Below are 16,274 nucleotides of genomic sequence, written 5' to 3' on the forward strand. Positions count from 1 at the left end.
CGAGCAGAGGCCGAGAGAGGGGTTAAAGGTCATAAGAACGAGCCCCGACGTGATAGTAGACTGTCGGGTAATATCACCTGGCGATCGAAATCTTGATCCAACCGTTCTTTTAATGCCAGCTAGCATCGAGTTACGGCCTCGTCCCGGTGATTCCGACCTGCAAGTGTTTTTCCAACAGCTTATTCGACGGTGTGCAGGCTCTTAAGGTCACCTACCTCAAGCCTTGGAGGCTAGGAGAAAAGATTGCTATTCTGGCATAGCATACTCTAACTATCTTCCGGGATTATTTAATATATGATATTCATGGCCCTGCATTATCCTCGCCCAACACCCAGGAGTACAGTGTCGATCAATCCACGCAGCGAGACGCATGGTGTGGAGTATATTGAACCACGTGTAAATGTAGCGTAGATCTACATATATTCGCCTGTCTTCAGCTCAGCTCCTTATACAACGATTCGAACGCGAGTTGTGGGTAGCAAAACTCGTACGATTCACCGTGCTGTACTTCCATTGCTTCTAAACCGCTCCTCTTTAATCACAATTAATGGTGAGGGTATATTCATAAGATCTATTCAGCCGTGTTGGATGACGTTATACAATGACCTCCAGTACGTTCAACCCAGCACTGAATATTCAACAAAAACACTCCCCGATATAGCTTTGCTTTTAATATTTTTACGATCTCCAGGGGTTAGTTCAATCACTCCGTATCCCACCTAAATGTAATATGTTTTTTAAACACTCCTCTACATACGTCGGGGTACATCGAGGTGATTATCTAATGCGGAACTTCGCCTGTTGTTATAATCAGACTCACAATGCATGAACCTCTTCAGCTAATTTCATTGAAGTCTTCTTTAGCTCATCCAATTCCCACCAATGCATGAAACCGCCAACATGCAAAAGACCCCTCCATATTATCCTCTATGGGATCATTGCTCTTCACACTCGAAGCTATTTCACCTGCATCGTGGCACAGGCGCTTCACGGTGGCACGGGATGTTACGCGCCGCACATTGCGTCATGACTTCAAGTTTTCGCTTGAAAGATAGGATATGACTAGGATATTCACATGTCGTTATTCTTGAGCTAGATATCCGAAGCTAAGTGCCAACAGATATCGATGATATTAATAGCTGGATGTAAGAAGCCTGAGATCTGGATTGTGTATATAACAGACGTCAGCCGAGGACTTCAAACTATTAGTGACCCTACACAAAAAGACATTCACACGAGCCTATCTCAACCTCTATTTTACAATTACCACTTGCTACGAAGACTAGAATAGATAGTCAATTGGCCAGACTCAAGATGCGCTTCACAACCCTCGCAACCATCGCTACCATCTACATGCTCAAGCCAGCTGCGGCGAGCTGGTAAAGACCACTCACCTTAGGAAATACCAGCCTGAGTGCTGATAAATGAATATAGGTCATTACGGTTCTATGAAACCGGCTGTCCAACCGAGGGTGATATTGGAGACTCGGTAGCTTTGACAGCTGGGGAACCGGACGACGAGTTGTGGTGCATACCTGCCAACGCAGCGCACAACGTTGTAGCTACGAACATCGCGGCAGACAATATGAAGGTCACACTTTTCACGGATACGAACTGCATGCATGTTATCACCGATTTCGAAACGGATGGTTGCAAGGTCATTCCCAAAGATGTAAGCTTCTCCTTCCTCGCCGCTGACTAGCTCTACTCCTATTCATCGGACGCTGATCTCAATTCAAATCATTTGCAGACCGTCATCGAAGGAGCCAGAATCCTACCCAAGTAATTAGCATTCCAAGTAGCTTGGGAGGACGGGGTATGTCATCATATGGGTGGAGGCGGAATACATGTCGTAAGTTAGATGCAGGTAGATGGACTTTAGAGACCAATGATATTCTTTGAACGCTGCCAAAAATTTGAACCTGTTTAAAATTCCGTACAATTTGATAAAACACGACGATTAAATCAACTTTATTGACACGATGTGTGTGTTGTCTACTAAGAAATGGCTGTTTCCAATTTGAAAGTGAAGAATAACTGTAGGACTCAAGCATCTCGTAATTGAAGCGGTGACGGTTTTGTTTGGGTGGAACCAATATCTCAGGATACACTTCGGAAAAAAAATAAAAACAAAAAAATAAAATAAAAAGACAGGTAGCAAGTTGTCACAAGCATGAGTTGATCTCGATGAGGTCATGTGCATGAAGGACTCCTAGAAAGGGTTGACTGTTGGTTTTGTTCGAGTAGCCAAGACATCTCATGCATTGGCTAGGTGTATTAGTGTGCGGCGAGGCTGCAATTGAAACCAACAACGTGCTTATATTGGCTGCACGACGTCACAATTGCCAAGGTTGCCTCGGATTGCACCTTCAGCCATGTTGATCTGAATCTCTGACGTACCCTAGTGTTGACATGATATTTCTGGACATCCTTTTTCGTGCGTGCTCTCTACTATAATTAACTGAGCGCGAACTCGCATTCACGGCAAATACTGAATCCCAACTACATCTTAGTCCTCAGACAACGACATAGATACGCACTTGTGTCCAACCTCTTATTAGTTCAGTTTGCTCTACCCATCTAAGCTACCCACACCTGGACTTGCATGCTCTTCACCTAGCGTTAGTCACGACGATGGCTGAGAGTTATAGCGGCTTTTACACAATGCACTCCCTTCTTTACACCTTAGTCAGCATAGGCGGCATAACCAGCGTGCTCGCATTGGAAGCACGGGTGGATGGCGCAATCTCAACATTTGGCTCAGTTGGCGAATTACCGCTACCTGGCCAGGGAAACCTCACCGAGTTTGAGGCTTCTCTGGCCAACAGCACCAATGCGACGGGGACTTATGCCATCGCTGGTCCAAATATCTCGGACACCTTCTCCCCTACCAGTACGTTAGACGGCTGGTCATGGTCCATTACTCTGGCTGAATTACCTGTGCCCGCCCGGTCGTCATCCACCCCCAACGATACCTACTTCACTGCTGGCCAGATTAACTTAAATGTGCCCTCATCCCTTGTCGACTCCAATGGCAATGTCATTGTTGATGACAGTTGGCGCATGTGCCTCTTCGGTTGGGACCTGAGTAATAATCCGTATCCGAAGAAGCTACGAAGCGATGACGGGACTTGTAGTAGCATTCTGTCGGACGAGTGCGTTGCCGATATCAAGAAGAGTGTAGACGACAGCATAAACTCAGCAGACGAACAATGCGCCTGCCCCAAGATTTCTGAGATCCCGTCGTGCAGTAAGATTGAGGATGCTGCTAGCGTATTCAACAACTCGTGCTACGCAAAGACGTTTGATGCCAAGCGCATCCGGGAATTTAACAACAGCAAGACAGCCTGGGAAGCATTCGGAAGCCTGGAGGGGTATCAGAAGGGTAACGAGACCATATACAACGACCTCGGTAGCGTGGCTTGGCCTGTGATTGCCAGCTTTGGGAGGAGCAATGAAGTCAGTGGCGAGGTGCCTGAGAAGGGCTTGACGACATTGTCGTGTGTACGCGCGGTAGATGCTGCACCAGGGAGCAAGATACCGGCTGGCGATGAGATATCGAGCGGAATGCGTCTATCTGGCAACTGGCTGATCGCGACGCTGACAATGGTATCCTGCATGTTTATGCTTTAAGCCAAACCTAACGACAAGGTGACCTCCATGTCCGGTTGTACCTGTATCTAATAGTATTAGTATGTGATATCACGATATAGCAATGTTTAGAAAAAGAATAAAATGATTCTACACATTATGAGATTTGAAGTTCAGTTCAGCTCTCAGACAGTTGTGCTAAGCTTTGTACCTGCGGGGGTGGAGCCCGTGGGGGGTACCTACCTAAGTGCTTAGGTAGGAGGTAGGTACCTAGGATCTCATTAGCCACATGTGAGACTACCAGCCACAATGTGGAGTCAAAGAGGACCCTGAACTTTCGTCATTGACATTCACGTATCTAATCCCAAGCTTGCGATAGGCTCAATCTGATCTCATCACCTGCTCCAGCAACATTGGCAAGAACAATTGCACCACGTACAACCACCACATCGCCCTGCCAAACACGATATTGCGCATAAAAAATGGCAGCTAAATCCTCACGGCTAGGCACATGGCTCAAGATGTTAGCCGTGTAAGCATTCTCCCCAATCCGCCGCGGAACCACTATAATTAGTCCCCGCATCGCGGCAGCCAAACCGTAAAAGATCGACGAGACGAGACTGACATTTCCCCGGGGTGGCTATCGCAACAGCGGCGGCGCAGTCTGTGTCGGTGGTCCGGCCTTTGTCATGTGGGTGCAGCCGACAGACGAGGAGCTCTTCAAGAAGTACAACCCCGACCTGCAAAAGAAGAGCCTCGAGCGGCGTTACGAGAAGCAAAAAGACTTCGACGACTTCGTCGTCAGGTTGAAGGAGTATTCCAAGTCTGACAAGCCGAGTACGTTGGATTCCCCCACACCATCGATCTACCTACCTCTCCCTTGCGTCCAGCGAGCTACAACTTGGTGACTTTCCCGGAGGTCGCGAACACGATGATGACGTACGCTATGCGCTGAATTCTTGGCTAATCATTGCAATTGTGTAATTAATAGTATGGACGGTACAAGAAGAAGCCGCGCGAAAGCTCAGAGAAGAAAGCCTACGGCAAGATTTCCAAAATGCGGAGGAGGCGAAGGAAAGAGAGAAAGCGATGAGGAGGGAGGCCGGATTGCTAGAGGGCGCTGGGGGGTTAGAGGGCACGGGAAAGTCAAAGTTGACCAACAATCCCGTGTTATAGACCTTCCGGCTATCATCGTTCAGACATTGTACCAATATCATTTCTGCATATAACGTGTGTTCGGATGGGCTACGAAGGGGTTTGGCGTTCCGGAAAATGGTATTCTGAGAAGAGTAATTACCTACAAAACATGTTATGATTTCTGTACGACGATGCATGTCTTTCATTGTCGCCTAGCTGTACATTCGCGATGTCCGGGGATCTTGTCTACTCAACACTGTCTTACACCATCATATCTCTGGCGACTAATAACTCTGATATAATATAGCAAGCGGCGATGTCCACTGTCACGTCTGAGCTCCTTGCTCTAGGCTCCTTATCCTCCTATCAAGCAAATTTCGAATCTGCCTCCACCTCTGCACCAGTATGTCCTTCATATCATCCATATCGTCTTCGGGCTTTTTTGCATTTTCCAGCATCGGGATCCGCGCCACTATATCGTCTATCCTCGCAGCGTATTCTCTCAACAGCCCCAACAGCAGCACGTCAACAGCATCCTGACTCGCCTCGCCATCGTCATTTCCATTAACGAACCGCATCCACTCGCCAACCTTGCAACACAACAGCCGCAACGCAACCTGCGTCCGATGACAAACCGTATTGCGATCCAGGACGTAGCCCCCCAGAAACCCGATTTCCTCAAGACGTTCCTTTTGCTTCTGATCTAGTTTCGCGAGCACGATGTCGTCCAGCAGGGTCTCGTCCCAACAATTCTCCGCCATGACGAATCCATATTCGACCAGGAGAAAATCGCCACCGTGGTTTCCATAGCAAATATATACCTCTTCACCCTTTTTATGCGGCCTCGTAGCACGGAACGTGAACCCCTCGGTGCCAAACGCCACATGGCATCCCCCCTCATCAGCATGGTTGAACAAGTCGGCCGCAGGCTGCAATGCCATGTGGTCATCCTTGGTAGATCCGCGCCACTTCTTCAGCGCCGCGTTGACGTAGTAAAACGTCCGCGAGTTGACGAGGAGCCAGTTCTGCTCATATTCCCACCGGCCGATGTCTCCTTCGTCTTCGACGTGCAGCTCCGGGAACGCCGTGAACATCTGCGACCAGTCCCGCTCGAGCTTCGCCCTCTGCTTGGCGAGGAGCTGCCGGCTGTGCAGCGGGAGTAGCGCCTGCAGCTCGGGCGGCCAGTAGAAAGGCATGCCGTTGAGATCGCCTGAGTGCGGCACGATGGCGTTCCACGGTTCGTACTTGCTGCTCTTGTCGAGCGTTAGGTCGGCTGCTAAAGCTCCATGCACCGACACGCTTGTTTCGGTACATTTGCGGAGCCGCGCTTTGGGCATCGTGGTAATTGTCCGTATACATTTTGTTGGTACCTCGAGGATGATCTCGTCGGGCTTTGATCGGGGCTTAGTTAGTCACTGGGTGCTTGGACCAGTCTGGCATTCAGGCACCCAAATGAATGAGCGGGAGGGCGTGGGTTTGATCTTACCTGGATATCTCGTGTCGCCATGACCCCTATACCGCGTCCTGGTATGCGCTGTGGTTCGATACCATTTAGTTTGATGCCTCGCTTTTCTGCCCAATCTATGAAGTCCGGGATATAATCAACCATGATTTATCTTTTTCCCTTCTCACAACTCTTGTTTCCTTCGACTTTCTCCCTCCCCAGCTTCGTGTTCCTTGTAGCCTTGTCCTTCTTAGCTCCAAGGTATTAGAAAGGGTTTCGATAGAAAGTTACCGCGTAAATGTTCGTATTCAGGCTATAGGCACAGAGACTCTCTTCAAACTGAAAGAATTATACATGGAATGTTTTTGGAGATGTGACGAGTATATATAATATGAAATCGCGGATTAGAAAAAGCTGTGATATTAGGAAGAGAGAGAGAGAGAGAGAGAGAGAGAGAGGGAGGTGCAATGAGATGACGTAAAAGCAAGGGTAGGTATGCTGTGTTCCGCTGGACGGGGCGCTGGATCGGCGGCTGGGGGAGCAGAATTCTCCACTCCGACCCGGCTCGTCCTGTCCGGGACCATGGCCGTTTCCCCTGGTCTGCCCCTGGTCTGCTCTAGCGCTGTTAAACATCCCCGAAACATCCCCAGATATTGATTTGTGTTTCAGAATAGTTTCGTTGACCATAAAATGGATACTTAAATACCTTTCGACATCGTAAAGAGGTGCTTATCAACCAAAGCAGGTAGGTATTATTAGAAGTGCTATGTAGATGTATGCTAGACAGCTGCTGTGTATTCGTAAAGTGATACGGTTGATTTACTTGCATGACCACTTTTCTTGACAGCTCGGGTGAGGGTGACTGAATGCCGTGCTACGAAACATCACACTAGGTATGCAGGTGATCTCTACGCGCCAACGATGGTGTGTGTGCTCCCATCTCTCGATTATTTCGTTATTGATTTACCCCATGTCCGCGCATCCCTTTACGCATACAATGCTGAGGTAAACTACCTACTTACCTCTAGTATGTACTCGTGTAGGTAGATTCAGTATTGTATATGTACAGTAGCAAGTATGTATATATATGTACCTAGGTCTGGGACATGATGGCCATAACAGGGAATGTAAATGCTTAAGTCCGCGATAACACCGACGAACCTCATCCATTGATTAGTAGCGGTAAAGTGGAATCGCCGGTCGCTTCCCCACCGGTACAATGAGCAGTACTACAATGTAGTTGGGTGCTCCCCGGGATGCTAGTGGCGTCATGTATCTGACCTCCCATTTATCCGTAACTATTCGACTTCGTTCTTTCTTATCAAGTGCTTCTAAAAGGCGCCTCGTAAATAGTGATTTAACGTGATTTGCAGAGCTCCGAATTTACCATTTCATCAACTGGCCAATTTGAATTGGCAACTCCGGAGCTTACCTACCTACTCACTGCATTGGAGCTCTTATCAGTGCGGAGACCAACCCCCGGTACTACCGGAGCATACCGTAACAACTGCCAACATTATGAGTAGCTCAAGATCACAGTCAGAGGAGCTGGATGACCAGCATACAGACCCCTATTTCGATGCTGAAGAACATGATGAGGACGAAGATGAAGACGCCGACTACAACGATGATAACGATGAGGAGGAGGATGAGGATGATGAACAAGATGAGGACGATATGAACCATGATCTTTTTGACGAAGATGACGAGTTCCACGGTATCTATCCATTACTACGAAACATCTTGATATTAATGACATACTAATGCCAATGGTGGTAGATGCGGACGATGGAGGACTACAATTTATCGTACAGGTAGAAGGTGGCGATGAGGGAGAAGGCGGTGAAGCCTCCGAAGAAGCAGCCGCAGAGCAAAGTGCTATAGAACGCCGAGTCATTAACCTCATAGCAAGTATGTGTCTCTACCTACCTACTCTATACCATGGATTAACCGATCCTAACTCTTTGGCTTGAACAGACGTGGGTCGACGAGCTGGTCTGGTCTCACAACGGGAGCTTCTAAATCTCCTACGAGGCCGCAACTTGGGCATCATACTGAATAGCGATGGAAATGACGATGATGGTGACTTCGACAACTGGGGCCATAGGCTAAGGAGACGCCGACAGCTGGATCCAAACCGGTTTCCCAAAGTTCCGAGCGACAAGGGAAGAGAGCTGATGAACTCTGGTACCTTTGGGGCTAATGATATCTCATCGCCCTTGAGAAAGAAGAAGCAGCTGGCAAGACGTATACTCGACCGTGAACTTGGTATAGGTGATAGATCATACCGGGGGGTGAACCAAGGTGTGATAGCACAGGTAATTCCTCTTGATATTACGTGATACCTGGGCAATCCTCCTTACTGATACAAAATAGTCCATGATCCCTCGCACGGATGCGGATATGATCATCTACTACGATGATAACGTCTACTCAGGCCAGTTCTCCGACGATGGAAACTTCTTTTACGCCTGTGTTAAAGACTTCAAGGTTCGAATGTATGATACGTCAAACCCGTACAACTGGAGGCATTACAAGACCGTCGAGTTCCCATTTGGATCATGGACCCTGACGGATGCGTCCCTGAGTCCAGACAACAAGTGGTTGGCGTACACGTCTATTCAAAGCAACGTTTGCTTAGCGCCTACAGATCCGAACGACACAGGTGATCCTTACACACTGAGCTTATCGGAGTATGGCGCGCGGCGAGGAACGTGGCGGGATTCATTTGGTATATGGTCTATTCGCTTTTCGGGAGACGGTCGTGAGCTAGTAGCCGGGACCAACGCTCGCTCGATCATTGTATACGATATCGAGTCGCGACGGGTCCTGCACCACATCGAAGGCCATGAAGACGACGTCAACGCTGTCTGTTTTGCGGACAAATCGTCGCCGCACATTCTATACTCGGGCAGTGACGACACGACGATCAAAGTGTGGGACAGGCGCAGCATGGGCGATGGTCGTGAGGCGGGGGCCTTCGTCGGCCATATCGAAGGGCTGACTTACATGGACAGCAAGGACGACGGGCGGTACCTGCTAAGCAACGGTAAGGATCAGAGCATGAAGCTCTGGGATCTGAAGATGATGTACACGTCGGCGCAGTTCATCGAGAAGAACCCGCGTCAACATGTGCCATACAGCGACTTCGACTACCGCTGGAACAAGTTCGACGAGAACGACTGGTTCCCGCACCCGGATGACAACTCCGTCGTCACGTTCCGCGGGCACAAGGTACTTCGCACCCTGATCCGCTGCCACTTCTCGCCGCCGACCAGCACCGATTCGCGCTACGTATACTCGGGGTCCCACGACGGCAAGGTGTACATCTGGAACCTCGACGCCACGCTAGCAGGTGTCATCGACGTGCAGAAGACGACTTCCGCGGAGAAGTCCCTGTCCAGGAGGTATCGCTCGTATTACAATAGACGGGGCTTGCCTGGCTGGACTACTGTCGTGCGAGATGCTAGTTGGCATCCCACTGCACCATTCATAGCAGGTGAGTCATCTCGTGTAGATGAAATATGCGGCAAACAGTAAGAGCTAACGCTGTAATTCCCCCCTCTAGCATCTTCTTTGAACGGCTGGGATCATCAATTGGGTACAGTTACACTACACGGTTATAATGAGGGTAACTTGGACGAAGGCTTCCCGGAGATGGGCACCTCGTACGATGAGAAGCTGCGGCGAGTAAGTGGTAACAGTGACGAAGAAGATGACGAGGAGGAAGAGGAAGAAAGTGATGGTTTGGGAATATGATTGTGACTAAAAGCACATTGGGTGTTCTGCATTTTAGCATTTGGAGCTTGCCTCGCGTAAGAGTCCGTCGACATATGATGTATGCGAAGCATACCGGTAAGCAACATAACGAGCGCAAAGGAGTTGGTTGGTGGACAGGCATGTAGCTAAATCAATATCCGAATTATATTTCATTGCTTTTTGTAACACCCAGCTATGAGTCGCACACGATGCAATTTTGTACAATGACATAGTAAAGACAAGAATAGCAGGAGACCGCACTTCGCAATGACCAACCAAACCACTTTGTCCTAGAACACCATTCCTGATCCTGATCTCAGCTACGGGCCATGCGGCAAGTTCACCATGTTCTGGCCCACGTTTTGGTTGTCGTCATTGGGCAACTCATCTCACCATGGGATGGCTATCAGTCGATATCGGTAGCGAGTTGGGGGTAATTATGGTGTCGTTGTTCCTCCACTGTCTCCTTCCCGTCCATGCAGTTGAAGACCAGCGCTCTTGGTATCTTCTACATCTAACCTCTTCTCGTACTCTCGTTCGAATTAAGCGCCCCCTACTAGGACATTGTTGACGGGGATGTGGACTAAACGTAATCAGGTCAGTAGCTGTCTCGAGGTAGCCAGGAAATTGTCGAAACACGTACTCAGCTTGACAAGGTAGCCAATGGCGCCCATGACCTAAATCCGCATGTCAGTCCAGCCTCGTTCATGCCGCAAGGAGTGGGCCTGATGTTTCGAGCATACCACAAAGCCAACACCGACAGCCTGGCAGATCTTGATGTATTCGTTGCGGTCGGGCTTGGTGCACCGGTTGATGAACTGTGTGCCGTCCTTGATGAAGTCCTTCTGGACATCAATGAAGTCTGTTATAACGTCGGCCATTTTGTGTCAATATGAGTGTTGGTATCAGAGGTATGAGCGATGGTGAGAGAGACACAAAGATGTGGTTGTGATTATTCGATGCGAAAGTCGAGAGTGATCGATGTTTAAGGGAGTAGGGAACGTGATGCGCTGTCCAGTCCGCCGCGCTACCTTGACATTTCCAAAAAGTTCCACTGTAGAAAGATGCGGCCAGATTTCCCCTGCTCAACCTTGACTGCTGCGATTGGGTGGGTGCCAAGACACTGCCTATTCAAGCTAGCCAGGGAACTTTCAGCTCTACTCCAGTAAGTATGTAATTGTTGCCTGTGCCACAAGCAGATACAAGATCCAGCATGCATAAGCCACAGGAGCACAGGCTGTTGAGCCTCATGGCGAGTGCCTTAGCAGGTACCTAGGTATCTACTATGTAGGTAGCGAGGCTAGGTTCTTAGAGGTAGGTACCTACATAGTACCTAGGCACTTTACCAGATCCCCAGAATCCCAGACCACACCACCACCTGCACGCGAGGGACCCAGAAGTGCCCCGTTTAGCCCCCTTTAAATCCACCTGACGAAGACGATTACAGCGGGTCGGCGGTCCCTGGAAAAAGAAAAGTAGTGCTGTTTAACGCCTTATTCAGGTGGCCTTATTACTGCGCGTCTACTTACTAGGTACAAAGTACGGCGCCTGCCGGGGACCAAATCCCAGCCTAAAATTAAAACCCAGTGCCAAGGTTAGCGCTCGCTCGTTACCTTCTTTACCTTCCAGGTTAGGTACCTACCTCTGTACTTAACGTGTCGTGTCGTCCTCGACAAACCAAGCCCAAGCCCAATCCCAAGCTTCGTCACAACCTTCGTCTTTTTCCCAGTCGTGCCAAAAATCATGTCATCGGCGTTTCCTCTTCTCCTCTATATTGTCACTTAATACTCGCCATAGCGCGATTCATACCAGACGCTGCTTGTCATTCGCCGCTTCTCCTCTCTACACCAACAAGCACCCGCCCACTCGAGTGACTCGGACACCTAGCCTTGTCAGCGCCGACGCATCATCTCCATCTTCTCCCCGAGCTTCTTTGAACTGGATCCAGTTCTGAGTCCCTAACTCCTGCTTCTTTGCAACTACCTGCTGTTAGTTAAACCTAGTAGCAACTCTCAGCTGACTAGACAAGCTTTACACATACGCATCTACGCAGGTATATCAGGGTTGACTGTTTGATCCAAAAAAGCCTGGACTTGGTATTGCAGACAGCTAGGTCTGCCACAGGACTTCGTTTTTTCTTTCTTTTCCTTCACTCTTCTTCGCAAAGCAGCTACAACATCTTCGGTGATCTATCTGCCTGTATTTCTCGCATCACCCTTTCGCGCTCCAAGACCTGGACATTAGACACTGGCTCGCTTGGAGCTAGTTAGACTTGGCCAAGATTGCGAGCACAGAGCTTCGTCTTGAAATCTTGTTGATGCAAAGTCCGTTCAGACAATAGTCTGGCAATCTGTTGCCGCGATTTGTTCTGGTGTCGCAGTCGTTGGGACTGGACAACAATTTCAGAAGTGCCTGAGAGAGGGGTTTGCGCGCGTCCCCCGGTTCAACGTGTACGTATAGTACTATATCCTGTGAGATATCTTCTCCTCTTCGTTTGTTTCTTCTCGTCTTCCTCTGGGTCACTTTTCCTACATGTACTTTTCTAGATGACTGATTCGATGGACCGAAGACGCCAGGAACTTTTTGTATCTTACTCTGAATACTATCAGTTGCTAGATACCACATATCACTCTGACTCCATAACACGCTTTGAACCCCCATAACATACAGTTGTGCCGTATCTCTAAAAAATGGCCGACGAGGATTTCGAGATTGACGTCTATGGCGACGCCAATGCCGATGCTGATTCCAAGGCTGAGGATTTGAATACCCAAGCCTACGACAGCAATACGAGTATCACAATCGCCAATGGTTCCAATCCTCCAGAATCCGTCAATAATGATACCAGTGCCAGCCACCATGGCAGCTATGATGCCCACGATCGGAATACTATGGACAGCCAAGACGACCATGGCGCTCCGGCTCGGCAGTACCAGCAAGGTGTCAAGCGGAAGGGGGAATCTGACGATAGGCCAATCGACCCGGGTGCTACAAATTGTCTCTTACTATCGGATCTGAACTGGTGGACAACGGATGATGATATTCGTGGCTGGGTTGCGCATGCTTCGTGCGAAGATGAGTTGAAGGACATTACATTTAGCGAACACAAAGTAAACGGCAAGAGCAAAGGGTGCGTAGATTGACTGCTACTCTACCTTAAATATGACCAATGCTAACAGCAAACTACAGGCAAGCTTATCTCGAATTCTCGTCCCAGCAAGCCGCTACTGCGGCGAAACATCAGATCGAATCCTCAGGCACCGAGGGAGCACAGCCCGGAGGGAAAAAGCATAATGTAATATATGCTAGCCCAACCACCAACCCGTTCCGCACATTACCAAAGGACGCCCCAGCGCGAGGCAAAGATAACTCAGTTTCACGAGGCGGTGCCAGTGGTAGCTATAATGACCGTGGCGGTGGTAATTTCCGAGGTCGTGGTAATTTCAACGGTCCTCGTGGTGGTTTCAACCGAAACTTTGGAGGGGGTAACATGGGCGGTGGTGGCGGCGGCGGAGGCGGCTTCCACAATAATAACAATATGGGTGGAGGAGGAGGTGGTGGCTTTGGAAACAACATGGGCGCCGGAGGCAACTTCGGCTTCGGCGGCATGCCTGGTGGTAATGGGGGTAATTTCTTCCGCGGGGGTATGATGGGTGGGAATATGGGTGGAGGCATGCGAGGAGGCATGCGCGGTGGACGAGGTGGTGGTGGTGGTATGGGTCCCGGCATGAACCCAGGTGTCGGCGCGGGCATGAACAACGGCATGAATAATGGCATGATGGGCGGCATGGGAAGCATGGGCATGCCCATGATGAACTTTCAACAGCCTCATTTCAACCCGGCCTTCTTTGGGGCCAACCAGCAGACGGATTGGCAGAATCCTCACGGCGCTAAACGACCTCGAGGCGAGTAGTGGTCACCTGTCACTGAATACGCCTGACGACGACTTGACATAACTAAGAAGAATTTTTTCCATCTAATGAACTGAAAACGGCGTTTCGCTTTTCACTACCTTGGTCAGGCAAGCAAAGGACAGGATGGGAAATGGGGCAGGGCGAACACAGTTGGTTCTTCCATGCTTTCGCAGTATCCCATTATAACGTTGGTGTGTTATGCGACAGCTTTTGTGTAAAATAGTATACCTCGAGCTATGCCTCTGTTGCGGCACAGCTAAAAAATAAAGAGAGAAAGAATTGGAACGAAAATGCGAGGCTAGGCTTGACATGTAGAGCAAGAATAAGTACTTCTCGGCTTTGTCCCATTTTGAGAACGAAACATGTTTCATATTGCGTGTCGACGGACAAACTCATGGGTATATTTACAAGTGATTGCTTAACATAGGGTAAAGGGGGCCCTTGAGTATCTTGTGGCGACGCTTGCAAGGAGACGATAGTCACAATTCCAAACCAAGCCAAGCTAAAGTTCCTTCTTTGCGGCAGATACGGGTTTGTCAGGCCCGAACAGACCAAGCAGATATGCCGTTCGAGTTAGACCTAGAAGAGCCGTAAAGCCAACATTACCCCATGTCACGGCATTCCAGCCAGCTACATCAATAGCCCTTTCGTAGCCCAGGCCCCAGCAGGTGAGTCCAACGTGAGTAATATCGGCAATTCTGCTCATAGTCAGAGACAGGTCGAGTTGGTAGGAGCTCGTTCAATTGAATGGGAGAGATAAAAACGAGACGTTCATGTGAATTGCAGACAACTTACAGCAAAGCAACCAGGTAGTTCCGCACAACCCTCAACTCGTTCGTGGTGTATAGCACGGCGACGCCCACCATGAACAGGAGGCCGTAGGCGTTCCCGAGTTGAAGGGCGACCAGACGCGCGTTGTCGGATGAGACTGATGGCGAGGCAGCAGCGGCCCCGTCATCGATTTGGCTTGCTATGAACCAATCTACGTCCACCAGAGGTCCGAGAAAGCCCGCAACCCTAACCGTGTTAGCCATGCGGTGGTGTGTATTAGTAGTTAGTGAGAAAAGAGGGATAGGAAATGACGTACAGGGAGATGGGCTCGACGATGGTGAATATGGTTCGCGGGAACGAAGGCAGCTGAGAGGCCATTGCTTTCCTTTCTCCTTCCCTGTGGACGTGTATCTTTGGGTGTGTGAATATATATATCAGTAGGCTACCTAGCTACTCAGATGAGGTTAGTGTGTAAGTCGAACGACTGACAAGTAAGATATCAGATGAAGGAGAAAGCGGCAGATGACAGGTCGCGGTGCCGTTATAGGTACCGATTGACCTACATGAAGCTAGGCGCAGATATCTTGTGTCCAGACTGTGTCCAAGATCACGATGGGATGTTGAGATGGGCTGACGGTGCCAGTAGCCGCGTCTGTAGAGCGCTCCCGTTTCCCGTCTAGCAAGGATGGGTATGCGACTCTATGTCTGCCTAGACACACACACACCAATGCATGCAGTCTGTTAGGTGTGTTAATGTAGCGTAGCGGAGGTAAGGCAGTTCTCGATGTAATGCGGGCTCCGCTCCTTGGGTTGGTTGGTGGTGGTGGTGATCGACTGCTGGGTTCACATCTTGGGTCTTGTCTTGGAATGTCTCAGGCAGAGGGGATTCCATTGGCTCGGTGGCTGTTACCGGTAAGGGCCGACGTTGCACCGTCACATTATATAGGGGCGAATAAGACGGACGGGTTGTGGGAGGGTTGGGGGGCTCTCTTCTGGACCCGACCCTTCACTCTGCCCTCACCAACGCCTGTTGCGTACTGTTGTATGGCGCATCTGCATCTGCATCTGCATCATCTCTCTCTCCAACCAACAGACGACTTGGACCAACAGGACAACCACGAGCATATATGGATGGAACTGGGAGCTGGGATTGGGGGTTTGGAACAAGCATCATGCTTCGGCTACCACTGCACCATCTACCCGACTACCACCACTGCCACCACTATCACCACTATCTACCAACGTACCTTAGGTATATCTACGTAGTAGTAGCAGGAGGAGGGAGGTTAGTAAGTATGCAAGGCAGAAGATTGGTACTACCTATGAATATGTAAGGAGGGAGAGAGAAGACGTACATAGGTTGGTGTAATGATACCATGATACTAACACACTAAGGTAGGTAGTAATTAATTAATTAATTAATTAATTAAGCATACAGGCTGGCGTTCTTCGGGTATCCTACCTATTTACCTACCTCTCTCTACCTACAGTACTTCTGCTAATACTCGCTTATAGTTCCCGTTTTAACAAGACATATACCACCATCATTCTTAGGTATTACATGATCATCCATTCCAAGTTATCAGATAAGTACCTACCTACCCACCTGCTTGCATTGGCCGGCAGGCGAGGCAGGGCGGATACCTGTTACCTACTTA

General features: G+C 49.3%; 8 protein-coding genes across 8 annotated transcripts; 5 read left to right on the forward strand and 3 right to left on the reverse strand.

The window, feature by feature from the left end:
- Nucleotides 1-1,143: 1,143 nt before the first annotated feature.
- F5B22DRAFT_366688 (uncharacterized protein) lies at nt 1,144-1,728 on the forward strand. The gene is made up of 2 exons (XM_047971116.1): nt 1,144-1,379; nt 1,435-1,728. Exons 1-2 carry the CDS (start codon nt 1,315-1,317, stop codon nt 1,700-1,702), a joined length of 333 nt encoding a protein of 110 aa, XP_047828183.1. The 5' UTR covers nt 1,144-1,314; the 3' UTR covers nt 1,703-1,728.
- A 906-nt stretch (nt 1,729-2,634) lies between these two features.
- Nucleotides 2,635-4,767, forward strand: F5B22DRAFT_649265 (CBP4-domain-containing protein; the record flags this gene model as incomplete). The annotated part of the gene is made up of 3 exons (XM_047979151.1): nt 2,635-3,609; nt 4,197-4,428; nt 4,583-4,767. 3 exons carry the CDS (start codon nt 2,635-2,637, stop codon nt 4,765-4,767), a joined length of 1,392 nt encoding a protein of 463 aa, XP_047828184.1.
- A 170-nt stretch (nt 4,768-4,937) lies between these two features.
- On the reverse strand, nt 4,938-6,491 carry F5B22DRAFT_366706 (SET domain-containing protein). The gene is made up of 3 exons (XM_047971117.1): nt 6,464-6,491; nt 6,215-6,412; nt 4,938-6,119 (listed from the first exon to the last, which is right to left on the reverse strand). The coding sequence occupies exons 2-3, from the start codon at nt 6,335-6,337 to the stop codon at nt 5,055-5,057; spliced, it is 1,188 nt and encodes a 395-aa protein (XP_047828185.1). The 5' UTR covers nt 6,338-6,412; nt 6,464-6,491; the 3' UTR covers nt 4,938-5,054.
- Nucleotides 6,492-7,317: 826 nt separating this feature from the next.
- On the forward strand, nt 7,318-10,094 carry F5B22DRAFT_618085 (WD40-repeat-containing domain protein). The gene is made up of 5 exons (XM_047975665.1): nt 7,318-7,889; nt 7,952-8,083; nt 8,150-8,490; nt 8,549-9,671; nt 9,741-10,094. The coding sequence occupies exons 1-5, from the start codon at nt 7,691-7,693 to the stop codon at nt 9,929-9,931; spliced, it is 1,986 nt and encodes a 661-aa protein (XP_047828186.1). The 5' UTR covers nt 7,318-7,690; the 3' UTR covers nt 9,932-10,094.
- On the reverse strand, nt 10,095-11,285 carry F5B22DRAFT_618087 (uncharacterized protein). Its single transcript, XM_047975666.1, has 3 exons — nt 10,675-11,285; nt 10,575-10,608; nt 10,095-10,514 (listed from the first exon to the last, which is right to left on the reverse strand). The coding sequence occupies exons 1-3, from the start codon at nt 10,810-10,812 to the stop codon at nt 10,474-10,476; spliced, it is 213 nt and encodes a 70-aa protein (XP_047828187.1). The 5' UTR covers nt 10,813-11,285; the 3' UTR covers nt 10,095-10,473.
- Nucleotides 11,286-12,235: 950 nt separating this feature from the next.
- On the forward strand, nt 12,236-13,876 carry F5B22DRAFT_366744 (uncharacterized protein). The gene is made up of 4 exons (XM_047971118.1): nt 12,236-12,381; nt 12,541-13,061; nt 13,121-13,536; nt 13,603-13,876. The coding sequence occupies exons 2-4, from the start codon at nt 12,622-12,624 to the stop codon at nt 13,842-13,844; spliced, it is 1,098 nt and encodes a 365-aa protein (XP_047828188.1). The 5' UTR covers nt 12,236-12,381; nt 12,541-12,621; the 3' UTR covers nt 13,845-13,876.
- A 471-nt stretch (nt 13,877-14,347) lies between these two features.
- Nucleotides 14,348-14,994, reverse strand: F5B22DRAFT_649270 (uncharacterized protein; the record flags this gene model as incomplete). Its single annotated transcript, XM_047979152.1, has 3 exons — nt 14,348-14,543; nt 14,641-14,862; nt 14,933-14,994. 3 exons carry the CDS (start codon nt 14,992-14,994, stop codon nt 14,348-14,350), a joined length of 480 nt encoding a protein of 159 aa, XP_047828189.1.
- A 148-nt stretch (nt 14,995-15,142) lies between these two features.
- F5B22DRAFT_366747 (uncharacterized protein) lies at nt 15,143-16,181 on the forward strand. Its single transcript, XM_047971119.1, has 2 exons — nt 15,143-16,011; nt 16,132-16,181. Exon 1 carries the CDS (start codon nt 15,406-15,408, stop codon nt 15,880-15,882), a length of 477 nt encoding a protein of 158 aa, XP_047828190.1. The 5' UTR covers nt 15,143-15,405; the 3' UTR covers nt 15,883-16,011; nt 16,132-16,181.
- The last annotated feature ends 93 nt before the right edge of the window (nt 16,182-16,274 follow it).

Source organism: Xylaria bambusicola (assembly GCF_022495145.1).
Source record: "Xylaria bambusicola strain CBS 139988 unplaced genomic scaffold F5B22scaffold_41, whole genome shotgun sequence".
NCBI classification, from domain to species: Eukaryota; Fungi; Ascomycota; class Sordariomycetes; order Xylariales; family Xylariaceae; genus Xylaria; species Xylaria bambusicola.